The 19,471-nt window shown below is 47.1% G+C and overlaps 1 protein-coding gene across 2 annotated transcripts in view; it reads left to right on the top strand.

Moving 5' to 3' along the window:
• LOC129386284 (cytochrome P450 2H2-like) overlaps nucleotides 1-19,471 on the top strand; it is a 253,436-nt gene that overhangs the window by 191,826 nt on the left and 42,139 nt on the right. For both annotated transcript variants that reach the window (XM_055074087.2, XM_055074089.2), the window contains exon 2: nucleotides 14,269-14,327. In XM_055074087.2, coding sequence (XP_054930062.2) covers nucleotides 14,269-14,327 — 59 coding nt within the window. The remainder of the gene's footprint in view (nucleotides 1-14,268; nucleotides 14,328-19,471) is intronic.

A 19,471-nucleotide genomic window follows, 5' to 3' on the forward strand; every position in this document is an offset into this window, starting at 1 on the left:
AATTCTGCATCACCGTACTATACAAGTCCGGACGAAAACACTCTGATGCTGACTGCCTCTCCCGCGTTTCTACTTACCCGCCACCACAAGATGAGGAGGACGACGACTATTTCCTAGGGACAATAAAAGCCAACGACTTCACTGACCCGGAGCTATGAAGCATCGTCGAGTTCCTATAAGGGAAGACTGATCTTGTTCCAAGGGTACTTAGGCGTGGATTGGGTGGTTCTACCATATCCACCCACGGAACTGCGCAATGTGTTCGAATAGTTCTGTCTCGCACAGACGCTGCAAGAAAATTTGCATCACTGGCTCTTAACGGAACTGTGGCTGACTATATTCAGCCCTTTTTCTGGAACAGCCACCTGCGATTTGTCGACTGCTCTCTAAGCTGCTGCAACCATAAGGCCTCTGTCAATGCGAGGTAACATTGTTGTGTCGCTTGGGGATGGGTGTGTCATACATAAATATACAATCATTTCTCATCGGAATGAGTGACAGACCTTCCTGCGCTAGTTCCGAGTGTGAATAATCTATCAAACACCTCTGCATATGTCACTATGTCACGACTATGATTGACGATAAGCGCCTCCTACTCACTACCAGTTCAGGTCACCTGTAGTCCAAATCATTCTTGGTGGCAAAACAATTTGTACTGTTGTAACACGCCGGACAAGCCCAAAAAATTACACGTGCATTACTTCAGGTTCTGATGTCGGCAGACCTAAGTTTTTGCACACCTCTCCAAGGAAGCGCAGCCCCCAGTATATTCTCTCATTTCTTTTGAATGTGTCCATTTTTTACTCATTCTTGACACTTTGTAGAAGGTAGGTAGATCGTGGTCTCGCTTCATTTCAGCCCTCTACCCTAGAAAGTAATGCTAGGTTATTGTTAGGATCAAATCTCTGTTCGTCACCACAGCAGCCCGATGCTCGAATCACTAAGCCGCAATCATTACTTTTTTCTTCATTGCAGCAATGTGTACAATATCCCATTCCAAGAACCCAGCGACATCGGCATTGCCTTACATAATCCATTTATGTGAGCGTCTACCTTCCAATGGAATGTCAGAGGCATTAAATCGCACATTTCGGACTTTCGTCCGTTTGTTTTTAAAAACAAATTTCCAATAATCGTCATTTGTGAACCAAACGTTAAGAGCGCCATCCACCTATCAGGATATGAATGTTTCATGTCTGCCACCTGTAGCGACCGCAGCAAAGTCATCGCTTATATCAAATGCGATTTCACATATGTTTTACACCCAGTGGCACCTGATGACGACAATCAGTACGTATGTTTGACTATAAAATGCAAGACCGTCGCACTAACACTCGTAGGTGCCTACATTTCACCTTCGAGTTGATTTGACAACGCAAGACTAGGTGCAATTTTAACAGCCACACCTGGACCATGGGTTATTACCGGCGACTTCAATGCACATCATCCGCTATGGGGAAGCTTAAAGATGGACTGTCGAGGAAGACGTGTACTATCCTTCGCGTCGGACCATGAGCTCTGCTGCCTAAATGATGGCAGTCCCACTTTTCTGCGAGGATTGACATACAGCAGCTGCCTGGACTAGACTTTTGTTTCAAGATACCTCAGTGCCAGTGTGAAATGGTTCACGGACAACGAAACGCATGGCAGTGACCACGTTCCAACATATGTGAAAATCGATGGCATACGCAAGTCACACTCTACTACAGTTCATCACATCGACTGGCCTAAATACACGTTGCTCATGGACTGTCTGCCTGGCAACATCGAGAAGCTAATTAATGCCGCTGCTCAAGGAGGCACAAGATTTTTCAGGCCTATTCCTAAATTTTCTGAATTCGAAGCAGAATTGGAGCGGCTTCGAGCAATCCGCCGTCGCGCGGAAAGAAGGTACAAGGGCACCAAGTCCATCTACGACCTAGGGGAGGCGAGACGCAGACAAAAGAAGACCCAGCGTCGGATCAACTCCCTGCAGTCTCTAAGATGGAAAACCTTCTGTGATTCCCTTGATCCGCATAAACCCCTGTCACATATATGGAGAACAGTGCGTGGTCTTCGAACATCACCCCAACAACGCCACCCCTTCAAATGCCTGGCTCTCTACCAAGGTCGCAGAGAGATCGACGTAGCGGAGGACTTCTGTTTTAAGGTTGCTGGTCTACCGCCATCGTTCGCTACGCGTGATCCCCGTGATGCTCCAATCTCGAGGGATCTTCGTATGGATAATCTGTTTTCCATCGAGGAGTTGCAGGCGGCGTTGGCAGTGTGCAGACGTACCTCATCGCCTGGGCCTGACGGGGTGACATACGCAGCTCTGGCAAACCTCGGTCAAACCGCCTGGCATGCACTTCTAGACGTGTACAATAATTCATGACGTGAAGGAGAAGTTCCTGCTGCATGGAAGTCCAGCCGCCTTGTGCCTTTGCTCAAGCCAGGTAAATCACCCCTAGACGTGGCGTCTTATCGTCCCATTGCTCGGGCCAGTTGTCTAGGAAAGGTGATGGAGAGGATGGTGCTGACGCGTCTAGAGTGGTATCTAGAACACTAAATGTTATACCCTGACGCTATGGCAGGCTTTCGACGCGGACGCTCTTCTATACACAACATCATCGACCTTGTCTCGTCTGTTCAGCACGAAAAAAGCCTCAGGAGACTGTCAGCGGCGATGTTCCTGGATGTTAAAGGCGCATATGACAACGTAACCCATCAAGCCATCCTGGACGCCTTGGGCGATGTCGGCCTAGGCGGCCTTGTTTTTCTGGGGATATCCGGCTTCTTGAAGGACAGGTCATTCTTTGTGCAAACAGAGGATGGTGCGTCATCACAACGCAACACCTACCAAGGCGTACCACAAAGCGGAGTCTTGAGCCCAACTCTGTTTAACCTGGTGCTCATCGACCTGGTTCATACCCATCCGGAATCCGTCCATGTGTCGATCTATGCAGACGATATATGCATTTGGTCATCAGGAGCGACGCGTCCCCAGGTGCGCGCCAGACTTCAAAAAGCGGCCACACTAACATCAGGTTATCTTCGAGCACGAGGTCTAGAGCTGTCCTGCGAGAAGTGCTCTATTGTCGCTTTCACGCGTATAGCAATGAAACCATACGTTATCAGAATTAATGGACAGCCAATTGCCTACGAGAAGACGCACCGCTTTCTAGGAGTGATAATAGATCGAGACCTTTCCTGGAGTCCTCATATCTCCTACCTGAAAAGAAAATTAGTCATGATAACCCACGTGCTCAGATTTCTTGCGGGAAGGTCATGGGGTGTGTCTGTGAGTGCGATGCTCCAACTCTATAACGCACTGTTCCTCGGTCTCCTGCGCTATAGCTTACCTCTACTGGGTGGGACTCGTAAGACCAGCCTCCGTGCCCTCCAGTCTGTACAAGCTCAAGCGCTGCGAATGTGCCTTGGTCTTCCCAGATGTGCGTCCACGGCAACAACAATAGCCATCGCGCATGACCACCCCATCAACACGTATCTTCAAGTCGACACTTTAAGGATGCATATCAGGCACTTCGCCCGACTTCCATCGCATCATCTCGCCTCCCTTCCTGCCGCTTGACCTCGTTCAGCGTTTAGCAAGATTATTGCCGCCAACCATGGAACTGCCGTCAAACTTCATGCCTGCAGCACGACCATCTCAACCGCTGTGGTGCCTGCATCCACTCCAGGCTCTTCTTGCTATTCCCGGTATCAAAAAGAAAACGGAGATGTCAACTTTCGCTCTCAAACAAACCGTGCTTTCCGCGCTACATGACAAGCACAGAGGACTCATCCACGTTTACACGGACGGTTCTGTCTCCTCTAATAGTTCAGCTGGAGCAGTGGTGATTCCCGCTGAGGGTGTCACCCTCAAGTTCAAGACATCTCACATTACATCATCGACGGCTGCAGAACTCGCAGCTATTCGTGCTGCTCTGAAGTTTATTGGTCCCAAACCACCACATTCATGGTCCATCTTTTGTGATTCAAAGGCAGCTCTCCAATGTCTGCTGTCCCCTTTCAACCACGGACCAAATTTGCAATTAGTCGCAGCCATCCGACTACTCCACCATCACGCAATCAACAAGGGACACTACATCATGTACCAGTGGATACCGGGTCACTGCGGAATTTCAGGAAATGACAGTGCGGATGATGCTGCCCGGTCGGCTCATGATGGTGCCCAGTTTATACCCATACCGCTGTCAAGAACAGATGCAGCCACAAGTCTTCGCTCCCTCGCCCGCGAGCTTACACAGAATCTGTGGAACACCAGTGAATTCACGAACGCACGTCTCCACAGGTTGGATCCATGTCTGCAACTCCGCCTACCACCAGGGTTGCCACGAGCGGAAGCAACACTTCTGTGCCGCCTGTGGCTCGGCGTGGCATTCACGAACTCCTATTCATTCCGCATTGGAATGACCGACAGCCCTACTTGTGACACCTGCGGCTGCGAGGAGACGATTGAGCACCTCCTTTGTGACTGTCCCCGTTACAAAGTGCCAAGAAAAGTGCTCGTGACCACTCTCGAAAAACTGGACAATCGCACCTTTACAGAGGAAAAAGCTCTAGGACATTGATCCAGACGGCCTTCGGCACTCAAGGCCTTAAGGGCTTTGGTGAAGTTTTTAATGACATGCGAATTGTGCGACCGCCTTGAATGTTGTAGGGCGTAGTTTCGCGTTACTATGTGAATTATCTGGTTTCCATTTTTTCCCTCTTCTTTCTCCTTTTATTCCCTTTACCCCTATCCCCAGCACAGGGTAGCCAGCCGGTACCTACACTGGCTAACCTCCCTCTCTTTCCTCTCCTTTGTCTCCTCTTCCTCCTCCTAGGTGAGCCTTTGTTTTGTATTGTAGATGCTAGGAAAATAAAGGAAGTGAAAAAAAATTGTATATTCAAAACTTTTGTTTCAGATAGTTTGTTCACATTGCGTAAACTGACTTCGTCAAACTGCAGGTTCTTGTAAAGCGGCCCCAACACTGTTACACTCTGAATAAATCAAGCACAGACAGGTCGCCCTAAAAATGTGATGTTTTCAATCACCTGGCTTGATTGCCGTGGAAATAATTTCATGGGTATCTGCTGGAGCACCTCTCTGAAAAGGAAAGCTTCCGAGCAGACGATGAACGCGTATTCAACCCACGCGGGCTTCACGCACAATCGATTGTTTGTGCCTTACAGCACGGACGCGCCTTTGTCCTCTAGGCAGCGTTTCACTGTGTAGCTTAAAGTAAAACGTTTTCGCCGTTCCCTCTAAAAACATGTTCTTCACCCTCTTTGAGACACCATCTCTCTTGCCACCACAGTATTCGGATCTGTAGAATGGTTCTGCATGCATGATTTTCCTCATAAATGGCATTAGTCGGCTGCGTGTGACACCGGAGACGCACTTAAATGGGCTGCGAGAAGGTTGTACGAAAATATTTCTTCGCGCAAACACTGGCTGATATCGTAACATAATCCGTCTTCAAGGGTTATAGCAAAACAAGGCAGAGCTGACGACAACTGTGCCTGGAAATACGTGGGTAGAAATAGATGAGAGGGGTCTCTAATAAAAAGGAATCGTTATACCATTTGTCGCAGTGGACACACAATCGCAGTTGCAATCAGAACACAAAAAAGGGAAAAATGGACGAGTTCGGACAATTGGTTCTGAAGCTTACGTGGCTGGGCGCTCGTGCCCACGCGGATCTCTCTGCAGCATAAGCTGCGGCTATTAAGCTATATTCGCACAAAACGAGAGGACTGCGCGCATTCCTGCTGTTGGTGCTCTTGTTCGTTGTTTTTTTTTGCGGTGTAGGGGAAACAAACGAATAAAATTTACCATTTTCCTAAATTTCACTCTTGGCCACATATCATCCCTGGCATGTCTCCCGTTCGCACTAAATGTAAACTCTGCACTGCATATAAATTGCTCAGGATACTGCCAAACAGTGAGTAAAACGTCTATGTAATGGTTCTGGCCTTGAGCCTCACACAGATTTTCCGAAGCCTGTAAATACTTGATAGTCTACAATTACTTGCCCGTCAAACATAATATTCCCACTATTGACTGAACATAGGAACTATGTGGCATGTAAATTCTTTCTCGAAAATTCGAAATTCTCGCGCAGCCACATAAAGGACGCTTCCAACGAAATGAAACGCTTATACAAGTATTCTATAAGTAGGCTGTGATTCATCAGCACAGTTTAAAGTATAACTGTGCACCACACAAAACATGCAGCTGTTTTTATAATTGTTGTTAACTGTATACAAGGGCATGTTCATCACTGGTAGACGGCGGCGGCGGCTATTTTTCTTCTCATAGGTGATAGCTGAGCGAATAAAAGGTGACACAAAAACATAGAAAAAAATTGTACCGACAATAGTTCGAAAAATGCCACACACAAAGAACAATTATTTATGAGCTGTTCACAAGCTTTCAAGTTTTCATGTGCACGTACACATGGCGGCACCTGTTGGCGGAAAACACAAAGCATACAAATACACAGAGAATAACCACCGGAACACAATATTATATTTAGAACTATGGTGTTTTACCTGCCAAGCTATGATCTGATTATGAGGCACACCGTAGTGGAGAAACTCCTGAATAATTTAGACCGCCTGGAGTTCTTTAACGTGCACCTAAATCTAAGTACACGCATGTTTTTGCTTTTCGCCCCCATCGAAATGCGACCACCGAGGCCTCGATTTGATCCAGCGACCTCTTGCTCAGCATCCAAACATCATAGCCACAACGCAATAATATTGTTACGTAGGAAGACGCAGACGAAAAGCTATATACAAGCATATTTACAAGGAAATACGCCGCACTTGGCCAAGAGGCAACAGCCCGCGCTAGCCTCTAATCGTCGTTGTCGTCATCACAATTCTCGCCTCTTCGTCATCGCAAATACTGATCCGTAGCATTACCCCCGGCGGCAAAAGCACCGTCCCGGAGCGACTGAAGGCCGGACTCGGAAGCAGTGTAGTAGGCCTTGAGCCTACTGACGCGCACGACATCACTAGATGCCAGAGTAGAGGAACAGGTTGAACTCACAGGAGCAACTTCGTACGTCACAGGCGTCACCTGGCGCAGCACACGGTAGGGCTCAGGGTATCGCGAATGATGCTTTTCTGAAAGTCCGACGTCACGAGAGGGCGACCACAGGAGCACGAGGGAACCAGGCGAAAACTGTAGGTCACGGTGGCGGGCGTTGTACTGTCGCTGCTGAGTGGTTTGCGAGGCTGTCAATGGAGTACAAGCAAGCTGGCGTGCATGGTCGGCGAGGGCGATGGCGTCGCGCACATACTCGCTTGTTGAGATCGCAGCTGGAGCAAGTGCCGTGTCAAGGGGAAAGGTCGGTTCGCGACCGTACAGTAGATAAAATGGAGAAAATCTGGTGGTGTCGTACCGGGAAGAATTATACGCTAATGTGACGTAAGGAAGGGCAATGGCCCAGTCGTGGTGGTCGTTGGAAACGCACTTAGACAGCATATCGGTAAGAGTGCGGTTTAACCGCTCTTTCATGCCATTGGTTTGAGGATGGTATGAAGTAGTCAGCTTGTGTTGAGTGGAGCAGGAACGCATAATGTCGGCGATAACTTTCGAGAGAAAGTTACGACCACGGTCAGTAAGCAGCTGTCACAGGGCGCCATGAAGCAAGACAATGTCACGCAAGAGAAAGTCCGCGACGTGAGTGGCACAACTGGCAGGGAGAGCCCGCGTGATAGCGTATCGGCTGGCGTAATCAGTTGCGACGGCTACCCATTTGTTCCCAGAGGATGACGTGGGAAAGGGATCGAGCAGGTCTAATCCAACACGAAATAACGGTTCCACAGCGAAGGTGATCGGCTGGAGATGACTCGCAGGTAGCACCCGTGGTGTTTTCCGACGCTAGCAGGGATCACAGGCAGCAACATAGCGTTGGATGGAGCGAGCGAGACCAGGCCAATAGAAGCGGCGGCGGACGCTGTCATACGTATGGGTTACCCCAAGATGTCCTGCAGTGGGTGCGTCATGCATCTGAAAGACCACACTCTGTCGTAGCTGTTTTGGCACTACAAGAAGAAGATCAGATCCGACAGGGAGGAAGTTTCTTCGGTACAGAATGCCTCCCTGGAGGATATATCGGCGAACGGATGCGTCGGTAGGTGTAGAGCGCAGGCGCTCGATGAGTGCTCAACGCGATAGGTCTCGGTGCTGCTCATCGGCGATGTTAGCGAAGGCAGACACGGAGAAAATGCCGTTTGCGGTACTACTTACGGCGTCACCAGGCTCGTCTACCGGGTAGCGAGACAGGTAGTCAGCGTCCTTGGGTAGTCGGCCAGGTTTGTAGGTGACAGAATACGAATATTCTTGGAGGCGTAAGGCCCAGCGACCAAGTCTTCCTGTAGGATCTTTCAGTGAGCATAACCAGCAAAGCGCCTGATGGTCTGTGACAACGGAAAGGTGTCGGCCATATAAGTATGGGCAGAAGTTCGAAACCGCCCACACTAGGGCAGATACACTCATGCTCAGTGATTGAATAGTTGCGCTCTGAGGGTGAGAGGAGCCTGCTGGCGTAAGCGATAACACGGTCGTTGCCGCGCTGGTTTTGTGCCAGTACTGCGCCAATTCCGTGGCCGCTGGCATCAGTACGGACTTCGGTAGGCGCAGAAGGATCGAAATGGGCCGGAACGGGAGGCGTTGTGGGAAGGTCGATTAGATGCGAGAATGCAAAGGCCTCGTTATCGCCCCACTGGAAGGGGGCGTCTTTTTTCAAAAGCTCGATTAGTGGTCGTGCTACGGCCGCGAAATTTTCCATGAGACGGCGAAAGTACGAAGAAAGGCCACTGAAGCTGCGCACATCCTTGACACACTTCGGAACAGGGAAGTGCGTAACAGCATGGATCTTGCCTGGGTGCGGTTGCACTCCGTTCGCGTCAACGACATGTCCAAGGACGGTAATATGGCGACGGCCGAATTGGCATTTTGATGCGTTGAGTTACAGACCGGTTCGACGAAAAATGTCCAGAACTGCTCAGAGGCGCTCGAGGTGAGTAGCGAACCTTGGGAAGAATACTATAACATCGTCGAAGTAGCACAGGCACGTGGACTATTTGAAACCTCGAAGAATTGAGTCCATCATGCGTTGAAATGTGGCAGGAGCGTTACATAGACCGAACGGCATCACTTTGAATTGATAAAGACCATCGGGTGTTGCAAAAGCACTCTTCTCGTGGTGGACATCGTCCACGGAAATCTGTCAGTAGCCGGAGCGAAGGTCAACGAGGAGAAATAGCGAGCAATGTGGAGGCAGTCAAAGGCGTAACCAATCCGAGGTAGGGGATGCCCGTTCTTTTTGGTAACCCTGTTAAGGTGTTGATAATCCACGCAAAAGCGCCATGAGCAATCCTCCTTTTTTAACAGTACAACAGGTGACGCCGACGGACTACATGATGGTTCAGTAATGTTCTTGGCAAGCGTTTTGCGAACTTCTGCGTGAATAACTTGACCCTCAGCCGGTGACACTCGATACGGGCGGCGATGAATAGGAGTGGCAGCGCCGGTATTAATGCGATGATAACAGCTGCAGTATGGGCCAAAGGACGATCATTAAAGAAAAAGATATCGTGATAGGAAAACAGAACGCGGTAGAGCTCACGAGCGTGCTCGGACGGCATTTCGGGCATAATCATTTTCTGTAAGTCGGCGATGATACAAGTTGCCAACTGCGATGGCAGAGGAGCAGAATTGGCAGAGGAGCAGAACCTACTGCAATAGGTGCTACTGACTTATCCTCGAATGAGAAGAGCTGGGCCAGAGACATCCGGCGTGGCAGCACTTGTGTCGTCAAGCCAAATTTGACCACTGGCAGGCAGACGCACTTCACCGTAATAGATAAAACTGTATGAGGTACTGTGATCCCGTGTCTAAGGAGGACGTCTTGCATAGGAGCCGCGATGTAGTGACCGTCGGGCACTGGTTTCCTGCAGGGAAAGTGGACGAGACTCGCGTAAACCTCAATGAGGTTGCTCATGACGTGGCACGACGACTTGCTAACCGTGACAGTCACAACCGAGCCGTTCACCATCAAGCCAGGGAATCCAGAGATCATTTAATAACATACAATGACATTACCAAACATTACTAGTTAGGACGCAGGCAATTCCCATTGCCACATTCAAAACTGAACAGGGCTCAGGCAGTCTCACTGCGCTTATTACAAACAGGTACATATCCCACACCGTACACCATTAATAAAATATATCCAGAGAGGGAGACTAAGATGGACTACAACGATAGTAATGGCATCACTGGAATGAGACATACGCTGGTGGGGTGTACCGCGACTCTCCCCAACCTCGTTGAAGAATGGACACAGTGGGAGAAAAGGATTCAAAGCCCATTGTTTCAGGACCAACTAAGGGCCGTCCAGAGGGCCCATAATGTCGCTGAAAAGCTTGACCTGACTGTACAAACGTGGGAGTGGCCCACCTTGGCTTAAGAAGTCGAGCCTCCGGACCTCATTACAATAAATGTTTTCACACACACAACTGGTGGGGATGACACTAAGTCAACGTAAATCAGTGCCGAAGGTATTAAACGAACGAAGTCGACCGAACTGAGGCGACTGGGGGGCGGTTCAGCGGGATCCAGAACAGGCAGGTAAAAGGAGGAGGGTACTGGCGGAACAATCGATGAGAGCAGAATGTGTGGAGAGGAAGTCTAAGCCGAGGACGATGTCGTGGGGACAGTGGGCGATGACTGTGAATAGTACGATAGTGGAGCGATCGGCGAAGGAGACGGGGGCGGCACACATACCAATTACGGGGGCCGTTCCACCATCGGCGACACGGACAACAGGCGTCGATGCGGGCGTCAATATTTTCTTCAGGCGGTTACGAAGGTCAGCGCTCATTACCGACAAATGCGCCCCAGTGTCAATAAGAACAGATACAGAAACACCGTCTACTTGCACGTCAAGAAGGTTCAGATGAGTGGGCAACGTCAGTAGAGGATTTGGCGGCGCAGGGAGCAATGCAGCGTCACCTGGAGGCACTGAATCGTCTAGTTTTCCGGCTGCGAGCGGCGCCCGAAGGGAGTCGGCCAATAGGAGCGACGTGGTTGGGGAGAATGAGATTGTCTTCAATGGGGCATAGGCGAACGAGAATAGGGGCGGTTCGGTGGAGGACAATCAGTGGCGGCATTATCAGAGCGTGCGGCATAGGGACGAGCAGGGCCACCTGCGGGGCGAGAGTAGGCCGTATATATAGACCGGGTCGGGGAACTGCAGCGGCTGCGACAGTGCCGAGAAACGTGCCCGATTCGACGGCAGTGAAAACAAATGGGCTTGTCGTCAGCAGTGCGCCATTTAGATGGGTCGCGGAAACATGGTGGGTAATAAGATGCGGGACGGGGCGGAATCGAAGAAGCAGGGTGGGTATCAGAGCGATGGGGCGATCAGATGGTGTGACGATATATGTTTGTGAACTCTTGGCGGACAACTGCCTGGATCAGAAAAACCGTGACTGCAGGTGCGTTGAACGAGCTGGAGTCGAAGGCAGCCGGATAGGCGGCCTCGACCTCACGCTGGCCGATCCTGGTAACTTCGCTAGTGTTGTTGGGACGAGGAGCGTCGGCACAGAAAAATGTCGCTGGGGTGTTGGGCAGACGGGCAAACTGCTGGTCGATACGTCGGCTTTCAGTCAGTTCCAGGCGGCGGCACTCTTTTATAACTGCATCCACCGTCGCGACGTTGTTGAAATCGAGCAAGTTGAAGGTGTCATCGGCAATGCCTTTGAGGATGTGGGAAACCTTGTTTGACTCAGTCATGTGTGCATCAACATTGCGGCATAGAGCCATGACGTCCTGAATGTACGTGATGTAGGGCTCTGTTGACGTCTGCACGTCAACGTTGACGTCCGGAAAGCGCCTTCTGCGCGGCAAGTTGGTGACCGTAGGGGTTGTCGAACAAGTCTCGGAGCTTTTGCTTAAGCGAATCCCAACTGGTGAGCTAATCTTCATGCGTTCGAAATCAAATCCGAGGTGTGCCACCGAGGTAAAAGACAACGTTGGCGAGCATGATAGTAGGGTCCCATCGGTTATTGCGGCTGACTTGTTCGTACGGGCTTATCCAGTCATCTACGTCTTCCCCATCTTTGCCCAAGAATATGCCAGGATGACGGGGAGCGGAGAGAGCGATGTAGGTCGTCGAAGTGGTAGCAGATGTCGGAGGCGGCTGAGTCGAGTTGTCGTCGCCGGGAGCGATGAAGGAAGGCTCGACGTACCGTCCACTGCGAAGCTTCATCACGAGGGACAGGGATCGTCCACCTACACCAAATATGTTGCGTAGGAAGACGCAGACGAAAAGCTATATACAAGTATACTTACAAGGAAATACGCCGCTCTTGGCCAAGAGGCAACATCCCGCGCTAGCCTCTAATCGTCGTCGTTGTCTTCACACTGCTAACCTCTTCGTCATCGCAAATACTATTCCATAGCAATATGAAGCATTGCGGTCAGTTTTTCCTCTCATTGATTCATTTTTTAACACGTCTCTTATAAATCTAATAACCATATTCTTGATACCTTGTATAGTACTTCAAGGACTACTGCAATCTAACTGGGCGCTTTCTATACCACTGCTAAATAGACTCTATTTCTTCCTTAAAGAAATATAAAACACAAGCGTTTATAAAAATTTTTAAAGCTATAATTAACTTGCACACTTTGAAAACAGGTCATTTATAACAAGGCCCAATATAGAACTGTTCCCCCCTCTGCTTTTCCCGAAGTGTTCGGGTATGTTTGAAATCACATTACATAAAGTCTCTAAACAGGCAGACAACGGGAGTTTAGCAGTATTGCATTTTTTTCACTGAACAAGGCAATTTCTCTGCAAATATGCACTTGACGATATATCTAGTTCTCCCAGGATGCCGGGAAAACACGCATATAGCATTTTTGAATGCTTCTATACCGGCTTTACCAGTTAACTTGGACCAACATTTTAAAAAAAATCGGAGAGCTCTAGAGAAATCGTACCGACTGCATAGTAGCGGCACTCGTGTGTACTTACAGTCAGTATTTCTTCATCACGAAGTATTAATTAATTTATTTTAATAAGTGATCTTCCTAATTATTGCTTGAATCTCAAACATGTCAATTACGAAGTTGTAGGGCACCTTGAATAACCTCGAAATCAAGTATTTATTTCGGCTGAAGTGTGTCTGATTTCTTCCATTAAAAAACAAAAGCCCTGAAATATGAAAGAGATGCGCGCTCGCGCGCCTCTACTCAGGCGCCTCCAAGCAACCTTTGAAAGATATACGGCTGCATTTGTTTATCGCCGCATCGTACAAGGATTATCAATGCGTCAGCGGCGTGTTCTCATGATGCCGCAACCATCATACAGCGCGATGCCCTGCATCGAGCTGTCGCCGCTAGTGAAGCCGTGTATCCGTGGGTATTGGCTTGGGGGAGCTTGAGTAGCGGCGTGCGAGCGCGTATCTATTTCGTATTTTTCGATGTTGCGCCCGCTTTTGTTTTTTCTTGGAAAGACCAATGATGCCAAGCTGAGCACGAAACAAATGCTTGATTCGCAGGTTATTTGAGGTGCCCTGCAACTTTGTAATTGATGTGTTTGCGATTCAAGCAATAATGGAAAAGGGGACAAATGAAAAGCAATTAATCAATTAATGCTGAATAAAACAATGGCTGTAAGTACACATGACTACATGACTACGGCTACTACTATGCTGTCGGTATGATTTCTCCACAGCTGCTTTTGTTTTTTTGCTTTTTTAATCTTGGTCCAAGTTAACTGGGACACCGGGTGTATAGTCGTGCCAACAGCCTGACCGTAATGCCAAGCGCCAACCAAAGTTCTGTGATTAATGAAATTAAAAAAGTTTGGACTTCTACCTTGAAGCCTTGTTAAGGAAACAAAGATTCTTGGATGCCACCGAACTTAATTTCACTTCAGCAATCTCTTCACGCGCCGGGCTTTCGCACGTGGAACAGTGAGGTCGTTCCGGTTCCCCTTCTGGTGCCGCGCATTAGTACGAGAATGTGTACATTGCACCAAGGAATTTTTCTTGTGTATTGTAAATCACAGTAGGGAGAGACTCTCCTACTACACCGGCAGCTGTTATTGGGGGATGTTGTTGCAGTCGCGCGAGGGAACGCGCGACTGCAACGTTATTTAATGTCAGTTGCGTGACGCACCAATTCGGCTTGCAGGGCGTCGCTATAAATGTGCAGGCTATAGGCAGTAATTTTCTGATTTTCGCTATCAATAGGCGCTGCGAGCAAGTCGATCAACATGCCTCTGATGCCAATCGATGAGTACCCCCTGCAGGTAAGGTTTGCCAGGACGGTACATTCAATATTACCGACTAAGCCGCACACTTTGTCCAGCAATATATTAGGTTTTCTTTTACTCTGCCTCGAAAGCGTCTAGAAAATTTCTGACGAAGCGAAATAGCCGTGAAACTCATTTCGCTTTTTGCTTGTCTTTACCCCCGGTTCCAAGAACGCTGTTTCCACTTTATGACTCGTCTTGACAGCTTCAACAAGTAACAAATGATCTATCTTTTTTTCGCGGCACTCAGCGTCTTTGCGATCATATTTTTGACTGGCAGTATGTTTTTCTAAACACAACAGTGGCGATTCAGAGAAACTTCTTCTTTTCCACCTTTTTCAACCGTTATGGCATCTGCGTTTAACATTTTCATACACTGCAGATAGCTTTTGCATGTTGATATAGTTACTTCGAGTAAAAAAAAAGAATACCAAATGTTTTACTCTTTAGTAGAGGAATAACAAAGCGCTGCACATTTCTTTTAGACTCAGCCGATTAGATCGGCACTGAAAATCTAGTAATTGCGCCGAGGGTATTTCAGTGCAGAATAGCTGTCTGGATGCTTGCTGATCGAAGGTTAGTTAATTTAGCCGTGTTTCGGGCTTCCCCGATAATATTATTTATTTTAGGAAGAATTTTCAAGATTTGTTTCTATGTGGGCGCAACTATAAAAGTAGGTCTTGCAGCCTTATTTAGCATATGTTTTGTACGTCAGGGATGGATTTTAGTACTCTTGTACAAGCTAAAACAGCCTAAAAATATCAAACATATCAGCGAATTATTTTGTTGTCTTTTTTTTTGCATGTGGCGAAGATGCAAGCAGTGTAGTTAAGCCATTTTCAGGAAAAGGAATTGATTGACGTCGCAAATTGTTGCTTTTTTTGTGTTTGTTAAGCACGGCGTTTTTCAGTGATTATACATTTCAGAGATGTCTCATTTATCTTTCGGCAGCCCAACATTAGATGGCATATTAGGATGTTTCAGCCAAAATTCAAAGGGAACGGAAAGCAGGCGTAACTTTGTGATAGCAAACGGCACTGTGCAAGACAAAATAAACGGGCGTATCTGATATACAAGTTCAAATTTGAGGAGGTATAAACAGAGTTGGCAAGGTTACAGCAACATAATGGCTACCAACTAACGGTAAACACAGCCGACGACTACAGAAACTGTGTTGGTGTAATGACGGAGAAACTGTAGGCAGAGGAGCCTGTTTGCTGGTAAAATGTGAGTGTAAATCGCTTAGATCCTTCGCACTATACCGCACATGCAAGAGGCAGACATTAAAAATAAATCGCGAACGGTGATGTACGCGAATCAAAATGCAGAAATAAATCTGTGCTAGAAATATTCTAGCTCAATACAATTATTTCGCAAGCTACCAGAAATATGGCCATGGCAGAATGTTCGAGCTGTATCTACGCGCTGCATCTTAAACCACTCCGGTCCCACAGGAACAGCGCGAAATTTGAGCGTTTTCGAATCAGTAAAAAGTCCATGAATTAAACAAAAAAACACACGCGCACACATTTCAGCAGGGCAGTGATCTGGAAGCACTAACCTGTGGCGAAATGAAATTACATCAGCTGGAATGGCTTCCTGGGAGTAACGGAAGCGAATCTGAAAGATCATGCTTTACGTGTACTGCCAGCACCAGACGCGACTGCAGCAGCCGAATACACGTCATGGTCGGCGTGGCTCCTTTCGCATTCCCATGTGGTTTTCAGCGATTAGTTCTGTATAGGTTCTGCAGGCGTTCTCTGGTTCCGACTGCTCTTACAGCGAGAGTATGCCCTTTCGTGCACACATCAACGTTGAAACGCGTGCAGCGTCGTTAAGGCGACGTGGTTTCACGCTGTTTGAAGCGAGACGCTTGATTTGGTTTAAGGCACTTTCTGAGCACACAACAGAGCGGTGGCCCAACAAGACCTCACATTATACATTATATGCCGAAATAGTCGTCGCTACCGGTGGGAGGTGAGCGTAGGCGGCAACTTCAAATGGAAATTTTGAATTATAATAGGCACTGAGGGCGCAAATTTTTTTTTTTTTCGTTTGTGCGTGTAACCATAGGAAGTATAATGCAAAGCTGTCCCATTCTGAGTTTATTCCAGTTTCCAGTGTCAATTTTAGTTAACTGCTGACAGATAGGCTAAGATAGTGCAGCGCGATACATTTTGTCCAATAGTACAGGGCCATTGGGGAAACAGGCCCAGAACAGGAAAGAATATTTCTTTTCTTTTGTTTGTCGTAATTATGCGTAATCAATGTGCGCGCGTCATATCAAGTGATAATTTGTGCAGTGTTCATGACGTCGCGCGACAAACAGGTGAAGTGGGCGAGGCCCGAAAGCTTTTACCAATCGTGGTGGGCTGATGGCGTAAATTAAATACGAACAGCTTGTAATAGCCTTATTAGCACCACATATTAGTTCCCCTACTCGCTTTTACAATGAATCAACTCCGAATAACTTAAAGACCATGTCTTCGCCCCTATGAGCTGCATTTCTTTCAAAGGGCACTGTGTAATGAAATGTATCTGAATCAATGTACTTGATTGAAAAAATTCTCACGTGTTTGGATATCGTAAATTTACCAAAAAGAATACCAAGTTTACACGGAGCAGGATAGAAGACGCTACTTTTAGTAAAAGTAACCACTCTAGATTATATATTTTTCTTGCCGCTTCGTTTGAAGAAGGAATCTGTTACGGTCAACCAGGCATCGTCGAGACCTGCGAAAGTCAAGAGACACTATTGTAATTAAGCGGTAGTCCTTTACTAGAAAATCTTTAAAACGCAGAAAATACCCGCCGCGGTTGCTCAGTGGCTATGGTGTTAGGCTGCTGAGCACGAGGTCGCGGGATCGAATCCCGGCCACGGCGGCCGCATTTCGATGGGGGCGAAATGCGAAAACACCCGTGTACTTAGATTTAGGTGCACGTTAAAGAACCCCAGGTGGTCGAAATTTCCGGAGGCCTCCACTACGGCGTGCCTCATAATCAGAAAGTGGTTTTGGCACGTAAAACCCCGTAATTAAAAAAAAAATTATTAAAACGCAGAATATTTCTCTGTCGCTTGTTTGACAGTTAATAATTTTATGACATAATGTTTTCTTCGGTCAGGGTCTACCCAAAGCCTACTTTGACACAAGAAGAATTTTCAAGGTTTATATTGCCGAAGAAACTTTTATTTAAAGCAGCAATAAATGCGAATGTAACTTCGGTCGATGACCTTGTATTTGTAAACGATTACAAAAGCAATTACATCCGGTTATTCATAGCTGCATTCTGTTATATTCCTTTTTCTAATGATACTTTTCTATTCAAGCACAAGTGACAAGTGAAGATCACTGTTACCGCACGTATGAGTGCTTCAGTAAAGCGGATTTCAAAATAGCCGTAGCGAGGGACAAATTAAAAGTATGCAACGAAATATTCAATGCATGCGATACGTGTAAGAATGAAAATCGCGACCCAACAAAGTTTCTGGCCTTTACTGACGTTATTAACGGGTGTCATCCATTTTCATTATCCAATTTTAACCTAACCATACCTTCGGTAAGGGATGGTCAAAATGTATTTTCATTATCTGTGTTTGTTTATATGGCACCTTTGACCTGTCACCATGGGAAAAACTAAGCGCCATTAAACCATTAAGCTTTCAAATCTAAATGGAACATGAGAGGTGACTGTCCTAACTGGTATCGCCGTACGTCTGGTTCAAGGACTCATGTGTCCTGTCGCTCAGAGTTTTATATTTCTTTATCTTCCTTCCCTAAACTTTACGAAATACATCTAGTCGATAACCCGCCAGCGTACGTCGTCGCAGCTGCTCAACTGTTGAGGGCACTTCGAATAAGAGAGATAAATAAAAGAGGTGCAAGAGCTTAACGTGATAAAATAAAAGTTGAAAAGCCATGAATACATACGTTGGGATGCCTTTACTTTTACAGACCAGCTTGCGCAGTAGTTTTCTATGCTCATGTCTGGTTTGCTCGTTTGCCAGCAATTTCTTGCAGAATTTCAAATAGACCTCGTTTAACATGGCATGTGAAATTTTTTTCACCTAAAGTGTGATTTTCTTATCAAAATTATTGATTTCGAATTCCTTTTTGCTTGTTTTTGTGGGTCACCATGAAAAGCTACATTGTACACTCCAGACTGCGAGACCATCGTGAAATAGTTTAGGAAATAATTTAGTTTTTTCAAGTTTTCTAATCACGTTTCATGTGGCATGAGCTTTAGAGAAAAAACAGCGCTCTCCGTTGCCCTCCGCCTTCCTCCTCCTTATTATAGGGCTCCAACAGGCGGTAAAACAACTGAGCTTACAAATTATATACAGAAAATATTTACAGTGATGGTTCTTCCAATAATCATCCATGAAAGAAATGTGAGGGCTACTAGCGCAGTGCCTTACTTTGAACAAAGGTGCGTGTCCTGTGTTGTGCTTGTGTTGCCCAGAAAATTAATGACCTTGTTATAGCTCCCATCTTAAATACCTTTAGGCGCGCTGAAGTTTAAGAACCTGATAAGTACGTGCGTTCTAGTTATTCGCATATACCCGCGAACGTCTTGCCCTGTGCGTTGTTTTTATTCTTTTTGTTTATCACTATCAATAAAATCACTATATGTGGTGTCTCAGCTACCTTTAGCCAGTGTTTAAGAATAAGCCAATGCACTCTAAGACGACGCGACCAAATGCATGTTGCTCACTTTTTTGTGTAGTGTGTCACGCTATTTTTTCTATTTCGATTAATTAGATAATTAGTCAGTGTTAATAAACCAACTTCTGAAAGAACAAAGCTTGGGAAGAAATTCGGATTAGAAAGCTGCAGAGAAGTTTGCAATACGTTTAAATAAACAGCTTCTGTCGTTCAATCTATTAGGTATTAGTGTTCTTAAGCTTACTGCGGACGCCCACAAAAAAAAAAAAAAGACAACACGTGGAATGCCTGCTTGCGCGTCGTGATTGCACTGCTCCCAAGCGTTCCGCGCATCAACGAACATAGATAGCATTTAGCCGGGTGTGCTGCCACCGCGTCTCCTTATCGCCATCATGAACCTTCGCGAGGGAAGCACAGCGCTGGCGTAAATCGCAAAGCCAACGCCTTGGTCACTGCCCTGTCGTCTTTTAAACGCCA

This window comes from Dermacentor andersoni, chromosome 4 (assembly GCF_023375885.2).
Source record: "Dermacentor andersoni chromosome 4, qqDerAnde1_hic_scaffold, whole genome shotgun sequence".
NCBI classification, from domain to species: Eukaryota; Metazoa; Arthropoda; class Arachnida; order Ixodida; family Ixodidae; genus Dermacentor; species Dermacentor andersoni.